This window comes from Alligator sinensis, unplaced genomic scaffold, assembly GCF_000455745.1.
Source record: "Alligator sinensis unplaced genomic scaffold, ASM45574v1 scaffold682_1, whole genome shotgun sequence".
In the NCBI taxonomy this organism is placed as follows: Eukaryota; Metazoa; Chordata; order Crocodylia; family Alligatoridae; genus Alligator; species Alligator sinensis.
In genome coordinates this window covers 828,889-851,476 of record NW_005842011.1, presented here as the reverse complement: position 1 = coordinate 851,476, position 22,588 = coordinate 828,889, and the positions used below count along the sequence as shown (strand labels likewise).

The window sequence follows — 22,588 nt, the reverse complement described above, 5'->3', positions numbered from 1 at the left end:
AAGTGAAGGATTAGCCATGAGTGAGGTCATTTGGTGGCACCACTGCATGCTCTTTGATGGAGACTCTGGATTTAATTTAAAAAAATGCTCCACTTTCTCTTTTGCATTACAATAAATTACTCCAAAAATCCTATTATTTCCATAGATAATACAATCAGGATTAGACCTTGACTGTTCAGGGCACTGTATGGACATATTAAAAGAGAGACCCCCCCCACTACTTTATTAGAATGTAACAACATCCTTTGTCTTGTAGCTTTTTTGGGGATAAATTTGCTGCTGGGCACTTACCAGTCTCTATATGACCCCCACACATTGAGCCTGTGATGCATGCAAGCTTCTCAGGACAGAGTAGAATTCAGAACTGTCTGTTCTTTCAGATAGCCTAGTTAGCATATAAGCGCACCTACAAACCTATGCAATCCAATCTTGTGGGCACTCTCTAGTTTTATAGCCTCCATGGTCAGACACATTAGTAGTTGCACATAAAGCAAAGGTAGTAAAAAGCAGTTACAAAATACTTACTATTCAGGTAGCACAAGAAACATGCAGAACAGGCAAAACAGTAGAATTGCCAGACACCACCCCTGCCTCAGTTTTTCTTCTTTTCTCTCTCCCTATCCTCACGCAGTCTCCTTATTCTGCATCTTGTTTCTTCTCCTTTTTCTCCTCATTTCTAAAGTGGCTCGAGGGGAAAACATTAAAACCCCTAACTTTTGTGACTTCCATTACCCTTAGAATCATAGAAAAAGCAGGGTAGAAGGGACCCTTAGAGGTCATCCATTCTGACCCCCTGCTTGAGGCAGGATCATACCTATCCAAACCATACCATATAAATCCTCATATAATCTATTACTAAAACTATCTTTTGTCAGGTGACTGCCCGATCAGCCTCACCAGATGATCAAAGCCCCCATCAGAGGTTTCATTATTTAGTTACCTACCTCCTGGAGTTCAGACGTAAAAGCCTGTTTTGTCCTGGGCAGTAGCTAATTTCTTGTCCAACAGAGATTCCTTGTGAATAAAGGCCCACCAAAGTTTATCAGTGTTCCCTGACTAGTCCTGTGTCACCATCCATTGGAATCTCACTCCCAGATGGAAGGACAAAAAAAGCCCAGAGGGGCATAAAAACTCCACATTCAAAACATTGAATTCACAATATAATACAAATATACAGAGTTGCTAGGATCAGACTTGAACAGAGTCATACTGTTGTTATTGGGGTTTTTTTGCCTAGGGCCTTCTATGCCGGTCAGAGCCCAATTTTGATCAGCACTGTACAGGCACATATTACAATACAACCCTTGCTTTCCTTATTCAAATTCTTTATTCTTTAATTATGGAGCTGACTTAGGCTAATGTTTTGCCTTTCTTTTCACCATAGTAAAGAAAACATCTTATCTATAACCCGAATTCTGAAAACAGGGAGGATATGTTAGGCCAAACGCTTACTGGTCCATAAGATCTAGCATGGAATGTGTTACTGTTTCCTGTCGTAGGTATCCCATTGAAACAATCTTCTCTGAGGAAAAAGAATCAGAGCCAATGCTTTCTGCCTATTCCCTTGTGGGCGTGGGTGTTGGGGAAGTATTCAACTATTGCCAAAATTTGGCTTCCAGACTGGCTTATGTTTCCAGTTTCTTCCTCAATGACATTTATCTTTTATACATTCTAGCTGTCTATTAAACCAAGACTACTGTTGGGTAAAACTCAAGATCAAGTAATCTGGTCACCACCACTCAAAGCAAAGGGTGTATCTCCATGAGTGGGAACATGCATTTCTCTGGGGACAAACAGCAGTGGCACAAAATGTGCAGTTGCTACTTACCCCTAAGGAGCACCTGTGCCACTTATTCCCAGGGAATGCTGTGCATGCGTGCTTTGGTGCACAGCATGTTGCCACAGATGGTTGCCCCAGCACCTGGACTGGCGCCAGCAGTCTTAACTTGGGCCCTGGGAGCCTCCTGGGGCTGCAACTGCAGCAATCCAGCAGCAGGGAGTGTGACTCCGGCCAGCCAGGCTCTGGGTTCAGGTGGTGCATGCTGCCACCATGTGCACCACCCTACTTTATTTAGGCATGATTTTTTTGATACCGGGATTTCCGAATGTCAAAAAAAATCCCCATGCTACAAATTTGCAGCATGGGGAATGCCTGTATGTGTGGTGCATGTAGTGTGTAGCACCGCAGACCTGTCTGATAGCATGGAAGTGAAGCATGCGTGTGCTCGTCTGCATGTGCACACTCATCTGGATGTGCACAAGGAGTCCATAAAAAAGGATACAAAACAACTTAGTAAACTAGGCAATATATGAGACCTTTATGCTCGATATATAGAATGTATCTAATAACTGCATATTCAAAATGATGATGAATGAAGCTGCAGAATGAAGTCTAATTCTCCTTACATCTAGGCAGAGAGTAAGCCAAAGTTATTTGTGATTTTACCTTTTTTAACCAAACCCCATAGCTAGTCTAGAGGCATTTCTTTTTATACACTCATTCTTGTTTCTCATTACTTCCCTACCTCCTCCCCTTGTATTTTATAACCCTGTGCCAGCTCAGAGAGTCTGGGGAACACTGTTTTACATGCACCACTGCATGGACAGATAGGAAGCTTTACCAAGGTCGACAGATGCTAACCTATACGTGGAAGACAAGTTACTGTAACGTCCTAGTTCAGCAAACAATTATTCTTCCATGCTATCAGTTTGGGCAACATCAAAATGGCAATAAAAAGTGCATTTTCCACTAGAAAAAGACAACAGTAACAGTACATATATATCTCCTTCCATTATCTGCACAAAATTTAGTAATATATGGCACCAAAAGACCCTTGATACTTTCACTGGTTAGTCACTCTAACCCATCACTTAATAGGGCCTTTTGTGCATAGAAATATTTTTCATTCAGCTCTTCTATTTTACGATATAGTGCTGGCTGTATAACAGTAAAATAAAAAAAACCCAAAAAACCTCTCAGGACAAATATTTTCAATTGCTGCTTGTTTTGTTTTCCAAAAATTCACCATTATTTCTGCAAATCCCTATTAAAAGCAGTTTTTATGAGACAATAAACACACTAGGGCTCCTCTATTAATCATCATTGTGTACCTTAAAATGCTCACACAAACAATGTCACAGAGGCATTACTGATTGATCATTTGCTTGCTCTCTCCCCCTCTCATTCTATTTAAGAAGATTGTACTAATACAGCAACGAACGGTTTGCTCTAGATCTTGTTCAGTTTTGCTGAGTGCTGGGAGAAAGAAAAAAAGTCAAAGCTCCTGGCTTGTCATTTGCACAGTTCAACTTCTCACTGTATCTACTTAGATCAGCAGCTTCTCAAACCAATTAAAGCAAGGAATTCTGGGACAGACATACTCTACATGACAAAGTAGTCATCTCTAGACTGTGGCACTGTATTAAAATTGTTTATTGAAAGCTACTGAACCTCACTCTGGTATGAAGGGCAATTCAGAGTCAGCAATGTGAAAAGAAAATCAGACCATTTCCCACCCCCCCCCTTTTTTTTTTTTTTTTTTTGCTAAATCCTGCAATCTCAGTGGATTCATACAGAGCTTTTAGGAAAGTGCACATGCTTACCCCACAGCCCAGTCCACTGCATGGTTCACATTGGATTTTTCTCTCTCCTGGCTCAGGAAGCAAGCCAGCCCCACATCCTGGAACTGGGCACAGCACTCCACCCATCTGCAGCACACACTCTTCTGCCCCATAGCGTTGGTAGCGGTTATACTGCACAACAAAACACAGGTATTAAAGTTCTTAGAGCAGGTTAAAAAAAATCCTAAAAGTTTATGTTCTAATTTATCAGTTTTGATATTTCCTTTTACCCAGTAACTTGAGGTTATTTATCAGATGCTTGGGATTCCAAAATGTTGCTGCACTGTTTCAGTAAACCAGATAAATGCTACCATGCTTCATTCCACATTAGATGAATCACACTCTGAAATGTTGTTATCCTTGTCATTACTGGGAAGAGGCATGTGATATTACAAGCTCAGCAATGTGTGATTATTCTGTTAAAGCATTCTTAATCTGTGCGCATATTACCACCACATAATTTCAGTAGATGCACTATACAAAATGGGGGAAAACAATCTAAATCAAAGGGAGGAAAAATTATGGAATCGGAGGTAAAAATATTGACAGCAGCTTCACAGGTAAATGGTATTTTAAAAAAATACCAGACAAACTGAATCACAAAATGTTCCTCGGATTACATCATTTATATTAAAATCCCATATAGGATTTTTCCTGTGGCTCTCACAGTGGATGTGTCCACATCTTCATTAATGTGCCTTAGATAATGCACATTTAGTTTAGTACTTCCTTAATAAAGTACTAACTAAAGGTACTGTGCAGCAGAGCTGGTGAATCGTTATTTAGTGATGCTTACTATGCATTAGCCTAATAACACTGTGCAGTAGGTTATTAGCACGGTTTTTGCCATGATACGCTACTGCGCAGTGTTATTAGGCTAATGTGCAGCAAGCGTCTCATGTTGATGTGTCCATTGTGATCTAACTGCTGCACAGTGAAGTTAGTAGCTTCTCACCACACATAAGAACTAGGAGAGCATGTCTATTTTACAAATGGAGACATAAATAGATTACATGACTTCTCCAAGTTTACATACAAAGTCTGTCAAAATCAGAACCAGAACCCAGACCTGTTGATTGTTGTATTATGAATAACTGAAGTTTTTGCTTTGTGGTAGTTCTGAAATAGTGAAAAAACTTTCAGGTCAAACAAACTAAAATATTTCCAAATATGCAGTAAGTCAAGAAACTCATTTGTGCAGGGCCATATATAATATTCTAAGTGGGATATTACCAATATCTTGTAAATTAGTACTAATCCTTCCTTGTCTCTAGAAAATACACAACTGAATACAATCTATAATGAAATTATTCCGTCTTTTATAGTTTCATCACACGGTTATCCTATTATTGATGAACACACCCAGGTCCCTTTTTTCCCTTAGTTTCCTTAGTTGTCAGTCTGTGAATACACACCATGTAGAAAAAGTTCTTGTCATTGTTCTCTAAGCACATGATTTTTCACTGTATACTATTAAATTTCATACTATTTCTATTGCTCTATATCACAAGGTTGTTTAATGCTTCCTCTGTAATAATCTGGTCTTCTGCATTAACAAAACTTCACAGATTTATGTTGTTCACAAATTTTACAAGCACACATGTAGCTCTTGCATCTAGGTCACTAATGAAAATGTTAAACAGGATAGCTCCCAAGACCAATCCCTGAGAAACACTACTAAAAAACTCTCTCCAGTCTAATAACTGATTGTTCAACAGAACCTCTTGTAGTCTCATTAGTCACCTTTCTCCACCTTACAATTATGTTATTCATCCCCATTTTCTCCATTTCAGATAATAATTTCCCATGAGGCATAGTATCAAATGCTTTGCTTAAATCTCGATAGATTAGATCCATTGCATTGCCCTTATCTGTGAAGTCAGTTATCTTATCATAGAAGGATATTATATTGGTCTGACATGATCTTCCCTAGATAAACCATATTGTGTTCTTCTGTCCCTTTTTTGTTTACCTCCATATCCTTGATTATTCTTTCCTTCAATATCTATTCAAAGCAACTGGGAAATATTGAAGTTAAGCTAACTGGTTGGCAGTTACCTGGTCAGTTTTTCTCCCCTTTTGTAATAGAGGCACTATGTTTGCTATTTTCCAATGACATGGTACAATCCCAGGATTAACAGATTCTTTGAAAGCCCATGTTCTATTCCCTGTGTCAGTTCCTTCAATATTCTGGAACAGAGATTATCTAGGCCAAGCGTGGGCAAAATACAGCCTGGGGGCTGGATCTGGCCTACCAGGGAATTTCATCTGGACTGTGGGCACCCACTAATTAATTGTACCCTGACAACACATGTGCTTCCTTTCACACTCATGCATGGAAGGGCCTGATCCAGCCAGCATGGAGCTTCCAGGAGGGGCTGTTGCTGCCACTGCTGCAGCTGTTGGGAGACTGCTTGACTTCCCCAGCGTCCAGCAGCTCCTTCTCATCTTTCTGCTGCAGCACTCACTCCGGGCAGTAGGTAGGGAAGTGGCAGGGGTGGGAGCAGAGTGCCTTGCAGCAGGGGGCAGCTATAGCTGGGCAGGGGCAGGGGCAGGGAGCATGGGGCTGGGGCTAGGGCTGGTGGGAACACAGAGCCCATGCCCAGGGGGGCAAGGGAAGCATGCAACTCAGGTGGGCAGGGTATGGGGACCCCCTACACGCTCCCCCCCCATGGCAAACAGCCCTCACGGCTGGCAGCAGCAGCAGAAGCAGGTGGCGGGCCCTGGGGACACTCTTGGCCTGCACAAGTGCTGTTGTCCAGTGGCACATGGCTCTGGCCAGAACTGCACATGGTGGCAAGGAGCACAGCCAAGCTGGTCCACCTTTATTGCATGCTCCCTCCCCCGCCCCCACAGTGCATGTGCAGCTCCTGACACTCACACGCCACTGCGGGGAAATCCAGCATGATGGAGCCAGCTACTTCAGTTGCTGGGACTTCACCAGAATTGTAGAGGAGCTCCACCCCCTGCTTCTGTGGCAACAGGGAACAGGGAAGGCAACCAGCTCCATCACACAGGGCTCCCCCCCAAAGTGGTGCAGAAGTACTGGGAGCTGCACATGCACCACGGGAGCACCATGTGATAGAGGTGGGCTGGCTTGGCTGTGCTTCTTGCTGTTATGTGCAGCTCTGACCGGAGCCACATGTTGCTGGGTGGCATAGGCCATGAGTGCCCCGGGGGTCTGCCACCTCTTGCTGCTGCCGCCAGTGGTGAGGGCTGTGCACTATGTGGGGGAATGTGTGTGGGGGGGGTCCCCACCCCCCAACCCCTCCACACCCCCCACAAACCACCAGGACTAGTTCGTGAAAAGGGAAAAGGGGTCGGCTCCCAGGGTGTGACCAGGACCCGTATCCTTCAGGAACTCCTTTCACAGTTCCTCACTGCCCCCTTCCAAGGGGTCTCCTTCCCTGTGTGAAACCCTTGCCTGATAATTCATGATTCTGGGGCCATGAAGGGGGATCAGCGCTCTTGCACCTGAACTTCTTGCTGCTGAGCCTCTCAGGCTCCGCCTCCGTCCCAGCTGCCTGTCTGCTAGTGGCTCTGAGGAGCCATGTGCTCCTGGAGGCTACTGCACTCTCGCTGGGGTTGGAGGCTCAGACTGCCTCATGCGATGCCAGGGCTCAGTTCACTCTGGGACCCTTCCTGCAAGCGAGGTCATACCCATGCCCTGGCCCTGTGCCAGGAGTTAGAGACCCAAGCTACCGCTATCGGCTCCTAGGGTCGAGGTTCCACTGTGCACCAAGGCCCTGGCCACTTGCCAGGGGTTGCAAAGCCTTACCACCTTACCTCTCACAGCTCCCAGGATCCAGCTCTGTGCAGCGGCGCCTGCACTCCCCCCTGGCCGCACACCTGGGGTTGCAAATCTGAGCCCCTTGCTTCCAAGGTCTGGCTCTGTGCAGCACTGAATCCTCATGTGCCGCTCTGCACACCATGTACTGGAGCCAGAGCTGACCTCTGCTCCTCCGCCACCATGGGCAGTCTTCTGGAGCTCTTCAGAGCCACAGGAACTGTCCTGCTGGGCAGCTCTTCCCAGCTCTGCTCCTTTTTGTCCCTCGGCATGTCTCTCCTTGAGCTGGGCATGCGGCTCTTTATATATTCTTCAGGGCTCCACCCCTGAAGTCTTCTGGATCTAACAGTGTTGCAGTTTACAGTCAGTTCTGGGAAGCTCCAATCCCACTCCCCTCAGGAAAGGGGCGTGACTTCACTCTTGCTGCCTCCTGATTAGTGGATGGGCTCCACCAATCAAAACAGTAGAATCTCAAGCCTGGGATTCAACCCAAGCTCTGAAAGGTAAGCCTGCTACCCATGTTTTAAGAGATGCTGAAAAAAACGGGTATAGAAGAGAGCCACAAATATGATTCAAGGGCAGGGGGAAAAGGTCTTGCAGTAAAACATTTTACAAGCTCTGTTTACTTTCCCCAAAAGAAGAGGTGATTTGATTATGATGTTTCAGTACCTTAATGGGCAGGAAAGAGATTGGGTAGTTCTAGGTTTCTACTCTAGCAAAGAAAAGCATAACAGGAAGTGATGACTGGATGCTGAAGCCAGACAAATTTTAAATTGGAAATAAGGCACATTTTTAACAGCAAGGAAAATAATGAATTCTTCATCTTGTAACATCTTGAGATCAAGATGTCATATTTCTCTTGAAGGAAGCATCTTAGTCAAATAGAAGTTATGAAGCTCTATATAGGGATTGCAGAAATAAATGCTATGACCTGTGAGATGGGTTAGATAACCTCCTGGTCCCTTCTGGTTTTAAAATCTACAGTATTGAATCTTTAGGAAGCAGAATTTTTACTGGCTTAAGAGAAAACTTGAAGGCAACAGGACAATACTATATTAGACTTGGAGACAGGGGATGGCTACTGTAGCTTGGATTATGACACAGTTAAAAGAACCCATATTTCAATGTACACCAAGTTACTCCAGAACTGGGGGCTCAGACAGAAGTGCAGCTCTGTACTGTAAATAAGAACACTTTGCAGGAAGCGGTCTGAGTTACAATCCCCCAGAACAAACAGAAGCTCACTGTTGGTTCCAGGGGAGAAGGCAATCTAGCTGTTGGCTGTGATTCTTCACCTCGATTCTCCTAGCAATGGCTGCTCCTCCCTGCCAGCTCCGGCTGTTTTCAGAATGGGAGGGGAGAAAGAGGGTTTTTTGTTTGTTGTTAGGGCTCCACCCCTGAAGTCTTCTGGATCTGACAGTGTTGCAGTTTACAGTCAGGTCTGGGAAGCTCCAATCCCACTCCCCTCAGGAAAGGGGCGTGACTTCACTCTTCTTGCTGCCTCCTGATTAGTGGATGGGCTCCACCAATCAAAACAGTAGAATCTCAAGCCTGGGACTCAACCCAAGCTCTGAAAGGTAAGCCTGCTACCCATGTTTTAAGAGATGCTGAAAAAAACGGGTATAGAAGAGAGCCACAAATATGATTCAAGGGCAGGGGGAAAAGGTCTTGCAGCCCACCAGACACACACACCTACCCACAACCACACCCCACACACTCCTCCACACACACTATGCAAGGGTAAGACTTTATTTTTTAACTATTATGCAGTCACCTCTATGTACACTACACAAACACAAATCATGATACAAAATAATTTTTGAAATAAAATTAAAATATATAATAGTAGGTGTTTGACTTTTAGTGGATAATTTGGGGGTTTTCTGGTTTGAAGATGGCAACCCCCCCACTCCCAAAAGGCATACTTCTGTGGGCAAGGGGAGGGACTTCCCGTGACAAACATCAGGGGTTAGGGGCAGGACTTTTGGTGCCAACATGGTGACCAGGGGGTGGAACACCTGTCAAGGGGTGGGGCTACCCTTATGGCCTTCGACAGCTCACCAAAACTCATTAAGCTGAACTCCAGCCAAAATAATTGCCCATCCCAATCTAGACCCTCAGGTAATGTTACAGTAGGCAATCTGAGTTTTGCTTTCACCTCAGATATGGGAATTTTTATTACCATATCTTCCTTCTTATTTGGTATTCCAAAATTATCTTCAGATATACATTTGCATCCCTATTGAAGATTGAGACAAAGTATTCATTTAATACTTAACCCATATCTAAATTATTTTCAATCTCTGTCCCATCTTCAGTGTAACTTATAATGGTCCCACTTCTTCTCTCCTAGTTCTCTTTTGGCTCATATGACCAAAGAACCTTTGATCAATCATTATATTTTTATTTACAAAGTCCAACATACCTGACCAGAGACAATCTCCCTTAACTTCAGCACTCTTTGAACTCTGAAAGATCTCTCTCCTTAGAAAGTATTTCTGGTAGATTCTAAGCTTATTCTTAATGGTGTATTTGAGATGACCATTTATCTAAGTAGGTCTGTAGCCCTTCTCTACCAATTTTTCCTCTTCCTTGGGAAGCAAGTTACAGATAGTGATTTCAATTTGGACTTAGAGAGCGAGTTTGACTCCACAACCTGGTGCTTGGGGTAGTTGACTAGTCCCTGCTCCAAAAGAATATTTGTCCTGATCAAAAATACAGAAAAAAAAAAAGGCATCAAAATGTTGAGTATGGAAAAAATCCTACTGGTTATAGTGCTAAGTGGCATGTGTTAATTATGAGTTCTGAATGCACTTTGAATGACTTCTCATTTCCCAAGCATAGACAAACCTTAAGGGAGCCTATCAGAAGGAGGCATTAGAAATTTAGCTTAGTAAACTGGATCCAAAGTGCCTAATATATTTATGTGACCATCCTGACATATTCAGATTGGGCAGAATTCATTTTTTTAAGACTTAAGATTCTAGCTCTTTCAGCTGTGGATAAAAATAAAAATTGAGAGTAAACTACTCTAGTGTTGATTTCTTGAACATGAGGAGACCCTGAAAAATAGCTCAGACAGATGTGAACCCCGAATATTCTGGAAAAATCATATTGACATGTCCATTACAATGTTAATACTTCAATATCAATATTGCCTATTGCATTGCCTATGATTTTAGTGGGTGAATTGGGGAAGGGAAGTTCAGAGGGACAGAAACTGGGAATATGCAACTACAAGGAAGAGCAGGAAAGACACAAAAAGACAGGGAAGAGAAAGTAAATGGAGAAAGGAAGGTAGGGAAGGAAGATAAATAAAATAGAAATAATAGTAAATAAAATAGAAATAACAGTAGCCCAGACAGCAGGCATCTTTTCCAAATGAGTGATACTACATGTGGCAATAAGCTATGTAATAATATTAATGAAAGGTTCAGTTACTAGATAAAGGAAAAATGCCACCCAAGAACTATGATAAACCTCTTATTCATGTCCATTGTCCTTTCACAGAGGATGAAGGGGCAGTAAAGTCCTAAAATAATGCCCATGTCCATATACTGCAGGGACAAAAAAAATACTGTCCCTCTCCTATGAATGAGGTTGCTGCTTCCAAATAAGATGGAAGCATATGTCATGTCAGGACTAGAAACCTAATGCGCCTGGCAGCGCTGCTCTCAAAACAGGCCGACCTGCTCCACATGGGCTGACACTAGAACCAAAAGCATCATGGCAGTAGTAGCAAGCTAACTGCCACCGTTATTTGGCAGTGATAGTTCACTTGCCCAGTGGTGCCTTAAGGTGTGGGCATAGGTCTTGTCTTTATGGTCTGAAAGGGACCCAAGACCGAGTAGGCAGTTCCAAAAGAAGCCGTGAACGACATGTGCCTCTTCCACAGGGGGTCAACGTTTAGGGGAACAAAAGGAAGAGAAAACCAAAGCACAAGAACTCATATACAGCAAAATTTCAAATAAACAATTCAACCCCTATGAGAATTGGTCACCTGAACACACCCAGGCCTCCAAAATCCTTAAAACAGCCAGGACCTGCTAGCACCAGTGGATACAGAAGCTACATTGTTTCCAGTTCAAGAGGAGAGCAACTTTGTTGGAGGGCGCTGTTGCTAACACATAGGGTGTCTGCAGTCTAGGCATGGTGTCAGTTTAACACAGACACTAGAAGGGCAGGAAGACAGATAAATTACAACAACTCACAGCCAGAAACCCACATGTTGTTTTTAGCCATTGCTGTATCTGATACAATATAAGCCCTCAGTATAGTATGATTTGTCCCACTCTAAGGGCCTGGAGCAGCTTGATTTTGGGCAGCTCCTGGAGGTCTTAATACCTGGACTGTCCACACATTAACACGTGAATCTGGTTTTAAGCACTTGCTTTGACACCACTCCAGAGCAGAATTCTCTCTGATCTGGGTTACCCAGATCGTGTTGCACTAAAGTGTAGTAACTCTGGGTTACACCTTAGTGTAAACACCCTACCCGCCCTCTTTCTCCTGCTGGCCCAGATCAGGCCCACTGTCCTCCACAGCACCCCCAAATCCCCCTCACTACCCGTGCCCCCCCTAACCCCCACTAACTTGTGGCTGCTGCACTGTCTCCACCGGGAAGCAGGTAGGGAAGGGTTAAACTTTCTGCCTGGCCACTGGGGCTGCTGCTGCTGCTCTTTAGGGCAGAAAAACAGCAGTTCAGCAGCAGTGGTGGGTAGGCAGGCAGGTAAATCCTTCCCTGCCTGCTCCCTTAGGACAGACAGCACAGGTAGCCACAAATAAGTAATGCCCTGGGGGTGGGGGAGGCAGGGAGCAGGGAGAAATCCTGTGGGGCAGAGGGGGAGCTCCAGGGGCAGGAGAGGGGAACCAAGGGAGTCCTGGGGGACAGGCAGAAGGGGGGAAGCCCAGAATAGGGGGGATGGGGGAGGGACAATTATTACCTTTCAGTTCTCCAGGTCCCTGCTAGCACAAATGTGTGACTGCTCCAAACTCAAGCTAGCACTAAGACCAATCAACATTTGTGTGGCTCACAGCGTAAGGTGTAACGAGACCCTAAATATTAGCATTGTTTTATCTTACCCTGTCTTCACATTGGGATTAGTCAAACTGGTACCCATCCTGATGCAGCCTTCACTTAGGTCTGCTGCACTGGAACAGTTGTGAACAAGCCCAAGTGTATATCAGCCTCAGGCTTGCCTATGAACCTGGCCCATTGTTTGGGAAATAAATGAAGGCACGTGGTTCTGATACAGAGAGAAAAACAAAAAGGCAAGGGAGGAAAGAAACTGTATGAATTTCTTCAATAGATCAGCACGTGACTAGGTGAGTTGAGGATGCACAAAAATCATAGAATATTGTTAAATACTCATGAAAATATTTAGTGTTTCTTAAATTTCTGCCCAATTACTACTCATGAAAGCAGGCAAACAAAACACCATGGAAAATGGATCAATGGGTGAAAACTCTTATATGAATGCAAAAGAACATTAATTTATAAATGCAAGGACTCCCATGCATAGCTTGTGGATTCAATTCCAGGTCTGTTGTACTCCTTCCTGGGATTGTAGGGGGTAGTAACATTTTTTGTTACACTGCATTTTTTGTTAGAACTATGAATGTATTACTTAATATCTATGGTTAAAAATGTGCTATACCCTGCTTTACAAAATCTTTACCAATAAAAGTTGGAAAACACTGATAAAAATACATCTCTCTCTCTCTCTCTCTATATATATATATGTATATCACTAAAGGGGAAGAAAACTCTTAACTGTTTTAATTAAGAATACAGGTCTCCAGTTGGGCATTAGGTTTTTATCTCCCGACAGCCATCTTAATGGAAAGAAGTCGGGGCGCCCATATTTAGCAAAGTATAGAAGGCATGTGTCTGCCAGGTCTCCTTGAATGCAGGGGCTCACTGAGGCAACCACTATTTTTCAGTGTTTGACATCATTATGCATGAACCCAGGGTAACAGGATAAATATTTAATGCTGAAATCTATCAATTTTCAACTAAGTTTGTGATCCTTGCACTAAATATATGCTGAGTGCTCCAAGTCATTCTGCTGGCCTTGAACAGCAATGCTGGTAATCACAGCTGCAAAACTCTCTGCTGACCTAATTTTTCTTTAGAGCACAGAGAAGACCTGAAGGTGAGGAGGAAGATTGTCTTACCCTGTTAAAAGGTAACATTCAGTTGTGCTGAATGTTTGATTGTTAGTAGCTTCTTATTATAGAGACAAATACCAGTGACTCTGTAGCAGAGGATCTGCCAGCATTTCCATTATAAATCCTCAGATGAAAAAAGAAAATGCTTTCCAGTCTCAAACATGGCATAAAAAGGCCCAGCAAAATTCCTTCTGTTCCCCTTTTAAAGGATTTTTTTCACCAATACACACACACACACACACACACACACGATCAGTTCTTACTTCGTAACTTATAGGCAGGAAAATTGATTAATTGTGGGGAAAAGTCATATTTTGTCCAAGGATTTGACATTTTCTACTGGTTCAGTACAGAAATCATGCCAAATCATTATACAATTACAGCCCTGTCAAGGGTGATTTTTGCACTATAAAAGCCAAACAAAAGGATCAATCTGAAAACAGAGAAGATCCTACTAAATGCATTTGCACATTTCACTATCTAGTCACAAACCTGTCTCTTACATTCTGAGCTCAGGTACATTTACAAGATGCCAATTTTTTCTTTTGTGTCTATGCATTAGATCAGTTAAAGCCCCAGCCAGCCACTGAAAGTAACGGTAGATAATCTGTACTTGTGTATTGCCATGACCAAAGTACACTATATTCTGATATAGCAGTGGTTCTCTACCTTTTAGATTCGTACTCCTTCGCACTCAAGACACCCCTTGGAAAATGCCAGCTCTTATCTTTGGCACAATTTTTGACAACAGAAAAAACACAGAGCTATTCTTCTGTTGCAAAGAAAGACTACAACAGGTCAGAAACATTTGGACACTGTGGAATCCTATTTGAAATCTCTACGTTTACCATTATTTTGTAAATCATATTTGCATATCTAACATTGTGTGGTACCCTGCAGCATCCTTGAAAGGATCTCAAAACACTCGAGTGCTGCAGCACCTTGGTTGAGAATCATTATGATATAGACTATATTCTATGGCTCTGGGACAAATGATCACACTTTATATTAAGGGCACACATAAATAATTTATAATGAATTAATAAATGTTTAACAGGTTTTTAATCAATTGCTATAGGATTCAACACACTGCATATAGTCAAGGATTGTAACTATAACACCTACTAGCTGATGTGCTATAACTATGTATAAACAAACATATAGGCCATGTCTCTACAAGAGGAAATGTGCATTTCCCTGGGGACAAATAGCAGCGGCATACCTTGTGCCACTGCTACTTGTCCTCGGGGAACACCTGTGCCATGCGCACTCTGGCACATGACAGGTTATTCTGGGTGGAGTAGGGAAGGCTGGGGCCAGCAACTGTGCTGGCCCCAGCAACCTTACCTGAAGTCCTAGGGGCTTCAGGGAGATGCAGTCATGGTGCTCCTGCAGCAGGGCGGCTGGCCAGACTTTGGTTTTGACCAGTGTATGCTGCTGCCACCTGCGCCACTCTGCTTTTTTTTAGCGAGTTTTTTTGACCTTGGGATTTCCTGAGGTCAAGAAAACCCCCAGTGCTGCAAAGCAACAGCACAGGAAATGCCTGCACATGCAGTGTGTAGCACTGCGCTCGTCTAGACTCAGCCATAATGTCCAGGCCTGTTACATATTTACGAGAGGTAAACACTGCAAAATTACCTAACTTAGGAGTCTCTGTCCAATTTCCAGTACAGCCTTTAAGGACAGATTTTTAAAAGTACGCAGGCACTTAACTATTATCTATTTTAATAGGCCAGCCACTCTGCAATAGGCCATAAGTCACCTGACCTAACTTGCTTTTCAAAATAGGATTTCAGCATCTCACTCACTTAAGAACTAGCATCTTCAATATCTAACATCTATGAAACACTTGCTATTATACTATTTATATCTATATCCTTAATAAATAATTGAACAAATAATTTTATTCTATATAAGTGTGTAGGATAAAAATATCATTATTGTTTTTGGGACAAGGTACTTCAGAAAATCAACGGGTCCAATAGATGGGGCAGTTGCCTGGACTTGGGCTGAAAACACCTGGTATCAGTGCCTGGCTCCTTCATATTTTCCCCTTGTGATTTCACGTATGCTATTTAATTTAACTGAATGCACTTCAGTTTCCTATCAGTAAAGATGGGATAGTGCTTACCAACTTCACAATAATTTTGTGCGTATAACATTGATTGACAATGGTGAGGTCACCAGGTACTATGGTGAGGAGGGCAAAGTAAGTTGACAAAAATTAAAGTTAGGCCAAAGAATCATTTAGTAATGGCACCTCACACTAAAGGAATCTACTACCTGCCATCAACTGCTATTAGAAGCCATTCACTATGTTGTGGAAAAAATGTTTTAAAATACACTAAAAATGAATTAATTTTAAATGACTAAAACCTGTTAAAGTCATGGCCGTTATTTGCCCAAAATTGTTTGATGAATTTGCTACAAATTCATGAATAGTTTAACTGAAACCTGCACTTTTTGTTTAAGAAAATACTCAACTGGAAACATTTTGCCCATCTCCACTATGGTATTTCTACCACAACATGAGGTTGGAGCATGACAGGTTGACATGCAGTGTACTGTGTAACCTACAGATGAAGAATGACACACAGATAAAGACAGGATGTTCATGACATACATTTTCCTTCCCTTAAATCTCATTCTTTTGTGGGATGTATGCGGGACTCAGTAGTTCCAGGTTTCCTAGCCACCATTCATTCTTCTCTCAAATTAGTGTAAATGAGGAATAAAGCTATTGAAATTCTTCATTTTACATTAGTAGAAAACTGATATAAGTGGAAAGAGCATCTGCTTACCTGTGTTTAAGATGGGGATATTAAATAGGCCTCAAAGTAGATGTACGAAACCACTGAGAAACATATGTTATGAAAATGTTGCTCTGTTATTTAATTTGTACATCTCTTGTAACATTCCTTGTGCTACTTTAATTCTTCTTTAAACCCCCCCCCCCAGAAAAACACCATAGTACATTTCCTTTTCTTTCTTCAGATCTAAAAACATCTGTTTGACAGTATGACTCCCAGGGAACTCCAGGCAAAAGTTAATAGATGCAAAGCCAGAATTTCTAATCTTTAAAAGGTAATTTGATTACTTGTTTCTTTTAACTGCATGTATGGATCTCAGAGGGGAAAAAAATCTACTTTCTGGAGTCAGATTGGGTTTACTGCTCCTATAAATCAAATAACCATCTGTGTGCTTTCAAATTAAATTTCAGAGGCTATTAGTCCATAATGTGGACTAAGCACTTTAAGTAATTTTTTCATATTTCTATAATATATATCAATAATTTTACATAATGCAATTACTTGATACCCAGAGCAAAAATAGCAGCATACATTTACACTAATGCAAATACTTGCAAAAGCTATGTGTGGTATGTAAGCAGAATACTATATTGGAAAAGAAGGATTAAGTGACATGCATACAGAAAGATATGATGTATTAGAATTCAGGAGTTCCTGGCTCCTATTCCACTGTGTAGATCACAAAACTGTACTGCCACTTGACAACTCCTGTGCTGTTCGCTTGCTTTGTTGGCTGGTGAGTGGGGTGGGAAGGGCAAAGTCAAGGAATCATCTCCTCCCTATTACCTTTAAGGTATGACGCATACTGAAGTGCTGAGCAGCACAAACGACACATGCCCCCAGAGGCTGGGGGGGCATGGCGACCACCCGTTGGCAGTGGTGGCGGAGGCATGACAGCAGCAAGCGGGGAACTCTAGCAGATGGCTGTGGCTGTGTCAGCAGCAGGGTTGGGGGCGGGGATGGTGAGTGCCAACTGGTGGCTGGCAAACACCCACAGATGCTGCTGGCAGCAGCGACCGCCCGCAGATGCTGCCAGCAGTGTCAGTGGCTGGAAGGGGGGCGGTGGCAAGTGGCACCTGCCCAGAAGCACCGCTAGCAGTATCGACAGTGCTTCTTTCAGGGGGTGCACCACCAATCTCAGGGGGTGCATATGCACCCGCAATCACCCCCTATGTGTTGCCAATGCTGAGCAGGAAGGGGATTATCCTTTGGGTGAAAAGGGCTAGAATATGCCTGGATCTTAAGGGCCAAACAATGCTAGATACGGTACCTTAGGCTCTCCCTTCAGCTGTGGACAAGCATAAAGACCAAAATGAACGTGACTTTAGATGCAAGAAATTATTTCAGATTAGAAACCCACAGTGAGGCCTGCATAACAAGGATCCCAAGATTCAGTTAGGCTTAGTGGATGAAAACTAATGTAAGAAAAAAAAAATGAACAAGGTGCAAGATGAAGGAGAAGGGGGAAACTGTTCCAGCCTTACACATGAGAGAAAACATAAAGCTGAGAGTGAGAAAAGGAAATAAAATAAGCAAGAAGAAGAGAACTTTGGGAAGAACATAAGAGTTGAGAAGGTTTGTGAGGGACATGAAGCAAGTATAGAGGATGCAATACAATGTTAAACCTTGATTGTGAGGATGTAACAATCAACACAACATAGTCTAGAGTTGTGGCAGGAGGGGTGCCAATTTTGTTTTTTTTTCGGGGGGCGGGGACAAACACAGGATGGGGATGATGACAAATGGTAAGTATTTTGAACAATTGTGGTTTTAGTAATGTTGAAACTATTCACAAATGGAACCTGCATTTGCCAGATGTTAGATCCAGGTTTAATTCTCTTCTCTGCTGAGGATCTGAACCTGAATTCCAGTCTTCTATGAGGGTGCTCTAACCACCAGGATATTTGAGAGGTTTGCTCGCAATCCTAAACCTAGTAATACTACTCCTGTTTTAAAAAGTAATTAAATGTTCATTAAAGCAAAGACTAGAGCAATGTAGATGTTCTACCTCCCACATACAGGCTATGGAGTCATTCTTCTCTGATTCAATGGACATTAAATAGTCCATGAAAACTGGAACAACCCCAACAGGAAGGACTGAGAAGGATCTGCCTAAGGATATCTTAGTGCTAATCTTCACCTGAGAGGCAGGAGACTTTGGCCCCAGTCCCTGCTCTGACTCAGGCAGTGAGTAGAGTTCTAACCACCAGGATATAGCCTGAACTATGAAATAAGATGGTGGCATCAACTCCTCCTCCATTTGTTTTGTGACTAGTTTTTCACTGTTACCACTTTCCTTGAAAGTGCCTGAAAGCTACACATTTATCTCCATATCAAATCATAGAAAATTAGGGTTGAAAGGGACCTCAGGAGGTCATTTAGTCCAACCCCCAACTATATCATCCCAGCCAAGGCTTTATCTAGCCAGGTCTTAAAAACCTCCAAGGATAGAGAGTTCACAAGCTGTCTAGGTAACCTGTTCCAGTATTTTACTACCTTCTTTGTGACAAGGTTTTTCTTAATATCTAACCTACACTTTGCTTGCTGCAACTTGAGACCTCTGCTCCTTGTTCTGTCATCTGCCACCACTGAGAACAGTTTAGGCTCCATCCTCTTTGGAGCTACCCTTCAGGTAATTGAAGGCTGCTATTAAATCCCACCCTGTAGTCTTCTCTTCTCCAGACTAAATAAGCTCATAAACCCCTCCTCTCCAACCCTTTAAATTTATTTTGATCAAAACTGATTCCTCCCCTCCTATCATTTAGCTTTTCTGAATCAGAAAAATCAACTATTCTTACAGGTTAGGGACAACAGTTACACATAAACCGGTTTAAGTAATCAGAAACTGGTTTAAACCTGTAACAGAACAGAAGTTCAGTGCACATAAACCAGTTTCAAAATGGCTGAAACTGGTTTAAGATAAACCTGGTTGAATGTAATATCAGACTTAACTGATTTGGGTCAAACTGGTTTATGAAACTTCTGTCCCAGACCCCTTCCTTGTTCAAGTTAAAACAGACTCCCCACAGCATGCTTTCTAGCCCTGGGCTGTGCTGGGCTGTCTGCTCCAGCAGAGAAGGTTGAGGGGGGAGGGTTGGCAGAGACCCCCCCCTCCCCCAACCTAGGCAAACCCTGACTGGGGTCTGGGGCCAAGGAGGGGGGGGTTAAACTGCCCCTCCCCCAGTACAGACCTGTCCTGCCCTGCTAAACTTGCTAAAAGTTATGGTAGGCTGAGACTTTTTACTGCAAATCCCAGAGGCACCTAGAAGCAAGAAGAGGAAGTGATGAGCAACCCAGCAGAGTCCTGCAGTTGTGATGCTGGGCCACAAATGCCAGAGACCTTGGGGGCAGCAGGAAGAGAAACTGCCAGAAAGCCATTCTCTAGTGCCCCCTGGCTTCTGGCCTGAGCCACTGCAGGCCTGTGGCTGCATTTCCTGAATCAAAGATAAATGTATGTCCAGTTGTTTCTCAGGTTACTCTTTGCAGGTTAGAGATTAATCTGCAAAGACTGAATCAGTTCAGCTTCTGGCTTTTTGACTGTCTGTACTTAGCCACAGTGTACAGAAAGGAAGTAAAGGGTGGGGTCTAAAATGCTGGGGGTAATTCCTCTGTGGAGATGACTTTAACAGTGTTTTTTTGACAGATAGCTTGGAATAGCACAGAGAACTGTGAAGTCGGAGATAATAAAGTCCTGGAGGGACATCACAATATGTATATAAGATTCTAGCTATGAGTATAGTTAGGAAAACATACGTTTTGGAGTTATTAAAAAAGGAAGTGCCTAGATTTGGTAAGAAGAAAGGGAAGTCATTGATGATATGGAACTTAGACACTGGAAAAACTGTGGTGCAGTCAACGCTGACAGAAAAAGAATGTGGCAGGGATCTGTAGTTCAGATCAGTAGCTCAGTTTTAGACAGGCTGAATGCAGGGTGATGGTGACATATCCAAGAGGATTAGATAGCTAAGAGGCAGACAGATGTCTGGGACTGGAAAGATGAGCAGATGGGATTGAGAGGTGATTTAGGAGTCACTGGCACAGATGTTATAGTTGAAGCCAAGAGAATGGTTGTGGTCAACAAGGGGAAAGAGAAGACAACTATAATTAAGCTAACAGATAGTACTGGACTTAAATCTGCAGAGGAGATATAGCCTTGAGGATGAAAATACCGGCCAAACAAACAAAAAGACTTCACCATAACTTGGTCTCACTTATCTACTAGAATAATTTATCCAATTAATGTTATTTCTCTCTCTTCTGGTGAATTGTCCAGGAGCAAGGTACACTTTTCTCCAATGTACTTAACTGAGACTATTTGCTAAGAATGTGGATAATTTTTGGTCTGCACTTTGTTACAACTACTCAGTGTTTGTAATTCAAGCTTCAATCTTTCATTTGGTCCCAAAGTATGTTTTTGTTACGTGAGTGGGTGAACAGAATGTGTTAATGAGTTTTAAAAATTAATCTGACATTCTCTAATATATATTAAAATAACTGCTTGCACAGAAATTTGTACCTGAAAACTGATTCACTGGGATACTAGCTGGAAGCAAATGGGGAACAAATGCATTTGAGGCATTTTCCTTTCAAAAGCTGAATGAATGTTAACTGATTTCTGACTTCCTTGTCAAACACAGGTTATGTTAAAACTACCACTGCCCATAGCAAATGGTAGCTACCCATCAGTATACTTCCTTAGAATTCAAATAAGAGATAGGATAAGCTCTTCTTAGGATAAGTTTCCCCATTCATAAGGAAATATTGCTAAAGAATAGAGTGCCTCCCTCTATTATGTGCTTTGATTCCAAGGCTACAATATCCAAAACCTTTCTAAAGAAAAAGTCAGCAGTGATATGAATTCTAGGAACAGCAGATAGGAGAGATCTGTTAAAATTGATCATCCTCCTGTCAGAATTTCAAGAACCAGCCAATACGTTCTGCAAAGTTGTCAGAGCAGATAATATAGCAGAGAAGCCTAGCTATACATTACCAAGCAGTTTCTTTCTTTGCCACTAGCATGTCATGTTTTTGCTCTGGCCTGCTGGGGGCACTCAGGTACAGCAGGAGATTGCTTCTGCAGCATTTGTTTTCCTTTCCATCCATCAGACAGAGCTACTATTTTATACATGAATCACAATATTCCATTTAAACAATTAAACATTTCTTAAAATAAGGGTGGGGTGAAAAGGGAAGTTTCTTAGAGTCCTTAGGAAGCACCCATACAGTTCAATGCTAGTCATCTTGATGTGTTTATAGATTGTAATGTTTAGGTCTGAATCAAAGCTCTGGCTCTGTTATTTCTGGCTTTGGCTTGTTGCTGAATCACTTACCTAATACTGTATTGGGACACAGCCCATATGTGCTGCAACTTTAGCATATTTCTGTAAGCAGCATGTAATATCATTACTTGTGAACCCATTTCCTTTCTATCGCAGAGATAGGTTGCCTGGCAGGACAAATGGCTGATGCTGGAGACTGATGTTTTTACATTGTTTTGTTTTTCAGCTGTTCCTCAACTAATACATCTTTCCTTCCAATCTGGAGCATCTGTCATGTACCTATGAAGTGAAGTGGTTAGATAGAGGGCTGGACCTTATTTATTACACCAGGGGAAAATGAAGGATTATGAATGATGAAATCAAACTGCAAAGGAGAAAAAAAGCCACACAGCTAAAAATCTCAATCTTAACCTGCACACAAGGTTCTTTGGGTAGATGTGATATCTTTTATTAGACCAACTAAATACTTGGAAAAATTGTTCTTTGCAAACTTTCAGGCACAAATGCCCTTCTTCAGGCATAAGGAGAGTGACAGTGACATTGCAGTGATATATTCCCTTTCCTCAAGAACATTAGACTGGTTAACTAACTTTAAACTAGACTTATAATTGTTGCTCCAAGTCACCCACATGAAAGAAGTCATGACAGCAGGAGGTTGGAGGTGTGGAGGCCTATGACCAGCCAATCAGGGGTGGCTCGGCCATTTGACTTCATTTGGAAGTCTTTGGCAGCCAGCAGGGCATACTGGGAGGCATGCAAGAGCACCCCCAGGGGCAACGCATAGGGGGTGCACATGCACCTCCTGAGCATGGCAGTGCACCCCCTACAAAAAGGCACCGCTGACACTGTTGGTGGTGCCTGTGGGCAGTCACTGCTCGCCACCCTGCTGCCGATGCTGCCAGAGGCATCTGCATGAGGGC

General features: G+C 42.7%; 1 protein-coding gene across 1 annotated transcript in view; it reads right to left on the bottom strand.

Moving 5' to 3' along the window:
- The window catches only part of PRKN (parkin RBR E3 ubiquitin protein ligase), a 939,557-nt gene that overhangs the window by 181,115 nt on the left and 735,854 nt on the right, over positions 1-22,588 (bottom strand). Inside the window, exon 9 of the mRNA XM_014519112.2 lies at positions 3,604-3,753. Within this exon, the coding sequence (XP_014374598.1) occupies positions 3,604-3,753 (150 nt within the window). The remainder of the gene's footprint in view (positions 1-3,603; positions 3,754-22,588) is intronic.